This window comes from Antedon bifida, chromosome 7 (assembly GCF_963402885.1).
Source record: "Antedon bifida chromosome 7, ecAntBifi1.1, whole genome shotgun sequence".
Lineage (NCBI taxonomy): Eukaryota > Metazoa > Echinodermata > Crinoidea > Comatulida > Antedonidae > Antedon > Antedon bifida.
The window spans coordinates 26,645,291-26,654,293 of NC_136232.1; the positions used below are offsets into that span (position 1 = coordinate 26,645,291).

Genomic DNA, 9,003 nt, shown 5'->3' on the forward strand with positions numbered 1-9,003 from the left:
TTTACAATGAGAGAATCTATCGAATGCAGTGAATATTTACATTTTTAATAAAACTATTTCCTTGATTTAAACAAAAAAAATAGGGCTACAAATAGACAGTACTAGACTATACAGCATTAAACATAATGATCTTAAAATTGTACGAAAAATTTCATCTCGTAATACGTGGTTACAAGATTATTGTGAAAGCTGTGCGCATGCAAAGATCAGTATTGAAAATAGAGATGGCTACAGAGTATAATAAAGCATAGGCTATTAAATAACTTATATGGGTGGGTGAGGACGGGGACATATTCCCACTACCATTACTTCATGAAAATCAAACCTCATACTTCATGTACGTTTAATCGTTCTAATTAGCAGCATTTACATCAATACTCGACATTGTTTGAAATAAATTAGAATGTAAGATTCCACTTACCATCTTGCTTTGCACTGTTTGGCTGATTTCCTGTGCAGCAGTGACGCTATACGAGACCACTGATTTTTGCCATATTTCATAACAGCTGCTTTGAGAATTTCATCCTGAATTAAAAAATTGCACACAAACATTGCTATATGCAAGTAATAATATCTCATATCGACGGGATAATCGTATACCACAAATAAATGCATAACCAACTGCAGGGAACTGCAACCAATACATTATTCATTGCTGCCATCGTCGATGTATAAAAAATCATGGATGATGGAGTTATATAAATTGAATATAAATGTATTAACTATTAATTATAATGTAATTTGTATTTATTAATTATTCATGAAAATTTAGCTTGTGGCCGCATACAGACAAGATAGATAAGGCATAAGACTAGGCCTATAAACCTTCCTACGCTAAACATCCGTCAAACCCCATCGTCCTATAGCTAGGCCTAGTCGTAGGCGGGCTAGTATTAATTAGTACGCCTGAAGCAGTACGTTTCGCCCGGTCAGTACAGTTGCCAGGTAGCTAGCTTAGTGCCTAGTCTAAACTGATATTATATGCATATCCACTAGGCCTACCTACAAAAACACTTAATAAAAAGCAATCATAATACCTCAGTGTTCCTCCACACGCCACCTTTTATTTGTATTCGAGGCATAGTGGCATTAAATACTCAAGAAATGTAGTGAAATTATCAGTTTTCTGCCGGGGCTGGAAACACTTCGGCCGTGTGTGTGTGGTGGTGGCGTCGTTCGCGTGGATTAGACTTCAATCAGCCGTTCGCTTATATTTCAGTAAACAAAATACATGCAAAACAACGTAAGAAATGGCAATAAAAGATAGTCTAACTAACTGGTGGTGACCCTAAAATATTATACGGTACGTAACTATCTATACAGAATTAATTAACACATTTAAGAACGTGACTTTAGGTTACTTATTTGAGATTTAAGTGTTATATACCTGTTTATTGGGCTGATCATCATGCCTTGTGATTGGCTGGATCTTTTCTGATACGCATGAGTGCACATCACATGTGTGAGATGCATGGAGGGTATGTTTTTATTTTGTCAGAAAACTTAGAAATCACTACTTCGGTGGAAGAAGATGTCTAAATACAAGATCAAAGAAGTAAGTTTGTCACTACGTCTATTCTAAGCTGGTGGTCTTATTGTGAACTATAGAGTAGGCTAGCTAGGCCTTACTACTAACTAGAAAAAGAAAAGGGAGCCTAGGCTAGGCTAGGCCTACAACTCTGGAGTCTTAGTTAGGAAAACTACTACTACTACTACTAGGCCTAGTAGTACTAATACTATCTACTGGCTAGGAGGAGTGTACAAACTAGACGGATCCCCTACTAGTTATCCAAGGTAGGCAACAGTACACTACTTATACTAGTCTATGGCCTCACGGCTAGCTAGAAGTAGGTCATCACCACGCATGTAAATAAGCTTGTGTTGTGAGGTGTGTCATTGTGATTGGCCCAAAGTTACACATACATTTGAAGTTAGTATTTCTTTTCAAATTCCAGATCATAAGGCAGTTAAAAGAAGGCAAATTATCAGCTAATGAACTTTACTCTCGCTGTCGAAAACGAGCACAAGTTTTCAGTGAATTGAATTTTTTTGTCACAACAACGTTTGATTCAGCCAAATACAACGTAGAAGAAACGGATCAACGCATTTCAAAAGGTTAACTAGTTTGTTTTAAATGTTCACTTTGAATACTTTTTCTGCTTGAATATCATCAATATCATATGATATAATATAACTCTCAACATACTAACTAACTCAACATTTTGTTACTTCAGAAGATGGTTGTTCTAGACAGACAAACAAACAATCTCAATTATCTCTTATTACTATTTTCTATTTCAGGAAACACATGATGTACCCACAAACATCTCTTTACATGTTCCTTAACCAGTCTTTTGAGGTGTAATCACTCGCCTAACACGCTCTTAAAATACCCCCAAAGAAGGCACACCTACAAGAACCCTGAATGTGTGAGGAGTGCAATTCTCAAAAGACAAGGCCTGCTTAACCATCACAAGTTTATTTATTTTTGTTTTTTAGGTGAACTTTTAAAATTACTTGATGGAATTCCTGTTGCTGTGAAAGACAACTTCTCCACTAAAGATGTTACAACAACATGTGCTTCTAAAAGTCTTACTGGTATGACATCATCATTCCATTATACTGTAGGTTTATATAATTGTAAAGCTAACGTAATACCAATATAACAAGAAGTAGTGGAGGTTGCAGAAATCATCTAGATTTTCTACTGAATGATCAAGACAAAAATAAATACACAAAAGGATACACTTAAACAAAGGAGCATTAGAAGGAATTCCAATCAAGATTCCTAAAATTGCTTAGTTTATTAATTATATTTATTAATTTATTCTGTATATTTTTTTTTATATTGTGTGAAACAATAAACTTGAAACTAGTCCCCATTTAGATTAGTTACTTCAAATGTGAGTGAGTATGCTTTAAATGCCTAATATAGTTTGATTGTTTCTAGTAATGCTAATAGACTTCTATATTAAGGCTATTCTTTATGATGCATTTAAAATAATTATTTTATAGATAAAGTTAATGGTTTTTTTCTACAGGTTACAAACCACCATACACTGCGACTGTTGTTAAACGAATGTTGAATGAGGGCGCTATCAGCATGGGAAAACTCAACCTGGATGAATTTGCAATGGGGTAAGTTTCAATAACAATTCATATGTCACATTTCAGCAAAAGTCCTATTTTAACTAGAAATTATGATTTATGACTTTGATTTCACTCAAACTTCAATTCTAACATAACTTTAAAGCCCCCTTCCCTACGTTTTTTAGATCTAATTTAAGATCACAAATTATATTTAATGTAAAAATAATACTATGTGGTCCTATTGCGATAACTTTTTTCGTCTTTAAACGGTTAAAAATGTGAAAAATAAGTCGATTCTAATAATTATAGCGGCCCGCTATAAATCCCAAAATGCATTGCGCGCGGATTGATATTTTTGTTTTTCACCTGTAATTCGCCCACTTTTCGATCGATCGTGAGGCCAAAACAAATGGAAGACTCCTAACTTTTCAGCGAAAATACCGGGTTTTCCCCAATTTGTATCAACGGAGTCTGGCAAAAATAGAAAGACAATTAATGCAGCAACTATACAACGTCAGGCTAGGTATATAGCTAGCGTACGATGTTCGTACGTTACCGATGTTTACCAGCTAGGCCTACAAAACTAAGCCTAGCTAGGCTAGGCCTAAGACCGTCCACGAGAGGTCAATCGCCGCGAGCTACTTAGGTAGTGCATTGTTTCTCACTTTTTATCATAATTTACCATAAAACGTACATTTAAGACAAGGAATGACATGGTTTAATGTTTTTAAAGTGATATATATGTATTATTTTCCAAAAAACGTCCAAAATTGCAGGGAAGGGGTCTTTAAAAATACCTAAATTATACTTTAAATATTTAATTATTCATAAATGTATAATCTTTACTAGCTTGCAGTTAATGTACTGTGGCGCCCTCTACATTAATTGCTTGTAAAATAAGGAATACTTTAATAAAGAGTTGTATCACAATACAAACTGTTTTTATGCTACAATTTTTGTTTTGTTTGACATTTTATTTAAGGAGTTATTCAAACACCGGTGTTCATGGTGCAGTTAGAAACCCTTGGCGATATCCATTTGAACGTTCAGAAAAAATAAATACTCAATCTGAGGCAGGTCATGAGACCAGTATCAGGGATTCTGATTGGTTTACGACTGGTGGTAGTTCCGGTGGTAGCGCTGTGGCTGTTGCTGTTGGTGCTTGTTTTGCGTAAGTTAATTTTCATCTCATTTTTAGATTTGTTAATTTTTCTGCTAAATTTGCCAAATAAGTGATGATGCTTGTATTTTTATGACATTGCTGAATAAAGAAACTCCTAAAAAGTTTAATATGTTTTTTTGAGTATTAAACGTCTCTTTTAAATAATCTGTGGTTTTTCAATGTTTTCAGTGCCTTAGGTTCAGACACTGCAGGCTCTGGCCGAGTACCTGCTGCTTTGTGTGGAGTAGTCGGCTACAAACCAACATATGGACTTTTGTCAAGATATGGTCTCATCCCATTAGTTCACTCCCTTGACTGTCCTGGTATATTAACAAGATATATAGATGATGCTGCTCTAGTTTTAAGTAAATATCATTTTAACATTTATAATTGGTACAGTAATATGAATTAGCTATTGTGGGTTAATGCAAAATATATAATATTAATACTGTAATATTTGTCTTTTGTATAGCGCTTTTAAGCGCTATACAAAAGACAAATATTACAGTTAAAACCAATCAATTTTCCCACAAGGCTCGAAACAAGGTGGAAATTACATCATTTCATATGCTATATACTGTAGTTGTGAAATATACTGTAGGCTCAGCTGTTAATCATGTGTACATCAAGCTGTAAAATACATTCTTAGTATGGCAACATACCTCCCTGATACCACATTGTTCCTGTGTGTGTAAACCATTAGGGAGTAATGCGTTTGAGAACAATTCGTTGTAATGGGTACTATCCTGTGCACCAAAGTAAAACACCCTTAAGCTCTGTCTACACTATCAAACTAGTTTAACAAAAAGAGTGTGATGTACCCAAATATGGTAGTGATGTGCCCAAATATGGTAGTGATATGACATCATCGTGTCTATGTATGAGCACATTACATCTTTCTGTGACATAAAGTTTGATAGTGCAGACAGACCTTTAAATTTTAAACTGTAACTTAAATATTTATTGATTGAGTTACAGAGTATGTTTTACGGAATAGACATCTTACTGTAACTTATTTTTAATAGCATTAATTAAACTTAAATTTAAGGAAATTCCTATTTAAAAGCCAACCAGAAAACAGCAAGGTATTTGTCATTTTACTTTCTTCTTTCAGATGCCATTGGAGGACATGATCCGCTTGACTCAACATCTGATGCAAGACCATTTCCACAAATTTCCCTACCTGAAGATATTTCTGTTCAGAAATTGCACATTGGAATCCCAAAGGTATTACAGTATATGTGATATACCTGTTATCTACAGTATAAGTTTGGAGTTCATTTCTTACTTAACTTTTTGGTTAGCCAAACTAAGTTTTCTGAAGTTGTCATAAAAATGTTGTTATATAAATAAATTAAAAACCTAAATATTCCAGTTCTTATTAGACAATTTATATATTTTTATTTGATATACAGTAAATAAATTATTAAAATGTTTTAATATTTATTAGGAATTCCGTTCGCCCTACACAACAGATAAAGTTTTAGAGGCGTGGTCAAGGTGTATTGACATGTTTGAGGCGGGCGGGGCACGTGTGTCGCAAGTCTCACTACCCAATCACCAATATGGGTTGTCATGTTACAATATCTTAAACAACGTAGAAGTGGCCTCAAATATGTCTATATATGATGGTGTAGAATTTGGTAAGTACAAGGTACCCTCTAACATACTGTTATTTGATTTAATTTTCATTGACATAAAACTTGGTTCCCAGGATGCAACACAAAGATGTAAGCTCAACATAAGTAACTTGACCAATCACAAGCAATGGACTGTCCCACTTGTCGCTTGTGGTTCGTCAAATTGTTTGCATTTTACTTACATCCTTGCGTTGCGTACAAAAATTAAGATTTAAATAATTGAGTATAAGTTTTGAACATTAAGTAACTTAACAACAATAAAATAATTATTACCTTTTCCAAATGAAGAATGTGGTGAACTTAAGAATTTAGTTTTTACTTGTTGCACTAATGTTATGTGACAGTGTATTGGATTTATATACACCCATCACTCACTGAATATTCTTAATTTTATTATTTTTTACTGTGATAAATGACTATAGGTCATCGTAGCGAAAAAGGTGAATCCGTAGATGACCTTTATGCCGAGACGAGACACGAAGGCTTCAATGATATTGTCAGAGGGCGCATTCTGACTGGGAACTACTTTCTATTAAAAGAGTAAGGCTTTTATATTGTATACATGCATGTATGGTTATGAAAACAGTTTTAGTTTTTGATGCAAGGTTCAACATGTAACCTTCACGGAGTATAATGTTGACTTGTGTGACAACTATGCAAAATGTATGATTACATTTCTTTATTTACAAAAGTTTTTTATTATTTACTTGTTTTCTTATTTTTAATTTTATACAGCAAGTATGATCAATATTTTGAGCAAGCAATGAAGGTTAGAAAATTAATTTGTAAAGACTTTGAAAATGTTTTTGCAAGTGGAGTCGACGTTCTTCTGACACCCATAGTTGATTACCCAGGCTTAACTCAAGCTGAAGTTACTTCAAATGAGGACAGATATGCAATGGTGGACTGTGCTGCTACAACAGTTAATCTAGCAGGTAATATTGCTTAAACAGCAATATGCTCTTCCATTTTCTTTACCTGCCACCATTATTTCTGTTGACACATTTTCTACACTCTTACATGTGACTAAGTTAGAATGTTTATTTTTTATGTAATTTCAAATTTCAGTATACTTCATTTCTGGGAATTAGTAATTTACTAAAATAAATAAATAAAATAAGAAAAAAAAAATTCACAAAAACATTTATTATGCAAAAACAATGTATAGCTGTCCTATCTGCTATAATGTTATAGCAATGTATTGTCTTTTATTTTGTAGGGCTTCCTTCAGTATCTATACCAGTGTGTGTGTCATCTGATGGCCTACCGATTAGTCTGCAACTTATTGCATCACGTTTCTCGGATAAGAGTCTATTAAGAACAGCAAAGTGGATTGAAAGTCAGTGTCTGTTTCCCTATCACATTCTTGATGAGAAATTAATGAGATATGAGAACATGCTTATCTCAGATACATGATGGTATCAAACCACTTTTAAATTGAATAATTTTTTTAATGACTAAATCTTGATTTGCAGTACACAGCAGAACAAATGATTGGGGTACAATGTCCCTTGAACATTAATGTTAGTTCAAATGTATGAGGCTTTACATAACTAATGTGTTCTATCCTAATAACGTTGAGTCGCTGAAGGAGTAAGGTGTTACTACAGTGTGTACATGTTCATCTCAATCTCTGGCATTGTAAATGGAAAAATATGCATCATTTGGTGGCAGTTTGACACAAAGACAACTTAAGGAGAGATGAATGTTTCTGTATTGTAACTAGGCCACTGCGTTTTGAGATGCATGTAGCAGCTTAACACAAACTATCAAACTTTATGTGACAAAAAAATGTGCCCATATATGGACATGATGACATCATATCACTCACTACCATATTTGAATATATCACTACCATATTTGGGCACATCACACTTTTTTGGCAAACTATTTTAATAATAGACAGAGTTTAAGAATCTAGTCCATTGTGCTTCGAGACAATTGTTCTATAAAAGTGCATTACAAATACATCCATTATTGCGTGTGTTATTTCTGCAATATTGAAACAATAATTATATTAGCAGATAATAGGCCTATTAAAACAAACCATTTGAAATTACAAGGAAAACATGTGATGACCTTTGACCGAATGAGTCGTTTGAACAATACAATGAAAGCATCTTGCGAAATGTAACAATTAGAATACAATAGCAATTCTGATTATACATTAATACTATATTTTATTAAAGGAGTCAATAGGAGAAACCTTTTACCATCCACAAATATCCACAAAGTATATTTAATGAGGGTGATCAGAGGTTCACAAGACAAACATAATATATACAAGATGCTCTACATAAACAAAGTCTTAAGTCTTTGGGAGTGGAGTTGTAATTTTGTCCTTAGAAAGGACATGTGATGGGACTTGAACCCAGGACCCTTGGAGTGGTAGCCAAGCATCATAACCACCAAGCCACAACTCCACTCTAACCATATTTGATAGGCCTACTCATTAATAGCTGTTTGCAAGAAACGTTCAATGCTAAAAACCCATGTAAAATATAAAATATATTTATATAATCTACATTCGTTCATTTTCCTGGGGTTTTTTTTGCTGTTGCTTATTTGTTATTCGTATTAAAAAACTAACAATAAAAAAGTGTAGTGACGTCATCATTGACTGTTTTGATAAATGACTACCACGCTTAAAACGTTCACGAAAAGATTGTTAAAATGGCATTAACCTGCAGTATTGTTATTGTAAATCATAAATCGATTTTACTATCTTTATTTTGGCTTGTTTACTTCAACAAAGTCAATAGTATATTTATTTATACGTCAAGTAATATGATATTGGTATTATGTCGAAATCAAAACAGCAACCAATGCTATTATAGTATTGAGTAGCTATTAAAATGAGATTTCGTAAATCGATTAAAGCATTTATACTTGAAACAACAAAAACTTCAGCTGACTAAATGATTGTGATCAACTTTTTAAAGATGATAAGATATCCATTAAATAGATTCCTGTCATTTGATTGGACGATTGTGAGTCACATGCCGTGCAATAGTACCTACTATTTATTGAAGAAGCAAATTCTAATCATCTCTCTTGGTTGATCTTATTCACGGCTCGTAGATTTTCTCATCATTTTTTCGATTTTATTAT

General features: G+C 33.6%; 4 protein-coding genes across 5 annotated transcripts in view; 3 read left to right on the top strand and 1 right to left on the bottom strand.

Annotated features, from left to right (window-relative positions):
* The window catches only part of LOC144847415 (cell division cycle 5-like protein), a 37,986-nt gene extending 36,779 nt beyond the window's left edge, over window positions 1-1,207 (bottom strand). For both annotated transcript variants that reach the window (XM_078703767.1, XM_078703766.1), the window contains exons 1-2: window positions 1,038-1,207; window positions 422-525 (exon numbers count right to left, since the gene is read on the bottom strand). In XM_078703767.1, coding sequence (XP_078559893.1) covers window positions 422-525; window positions 1,038-1,082 — 149 coding nt within the window. In that variant the 5' untranslated portion in view covers window positions 1,083-1,207. The remainder of the gene's footprint in view (window positions 1-421; window positions 526-1,037) is intronic.
* LOC144847417 (uncharacterized) overlaps window positions 1-9,003 on the top strand; it is a 167,219-nt gene that overhangs the window by 71,102 nt on the left and 87,114 nt on the right. The window lies entirely within an intron of this gene.
* Window positions 1-9,003, top strand: part of LOC144847424 (E3 ubiquitin-protein ligase TRIM71-like) — a 117,680-nt gene that overhangs the window by 12,087 nt on the left and 96,590 nt on the right. The window lies entirely within an intron of this gene.
* On the top strand, window positions 1,453-7,960 carry LOC144849265 (glutamyl-tRNA(Gln) amidotransferase subunit A, mitochondrial-like). The gene is made up of 11 exons (XM_078706344.1): window positions 1,453-1,555; window positions 1,956-2,115; window positions 2,500-2,598; window positions 3,042-3,138; window positions 4,073-4,261; window positions 4,442-4,617; window positions 5,367-5,479; window positions 5,703-5,895; window positions 6,315-6,432; window positions 6,628-6,827; window positions 7,112-7,960. The coding sequence occupies exons 1-11, from the start codon at window positions 1,532-1,534 to the stop codon at window positions 7,306-7,308; spliced, it is 1,566 nt and encodes a 521-aa protein (XP_078562470.1). The 5' UTR covers window positions 1,453-1,531; the 3' UTR covers window positions 7,309-7,960.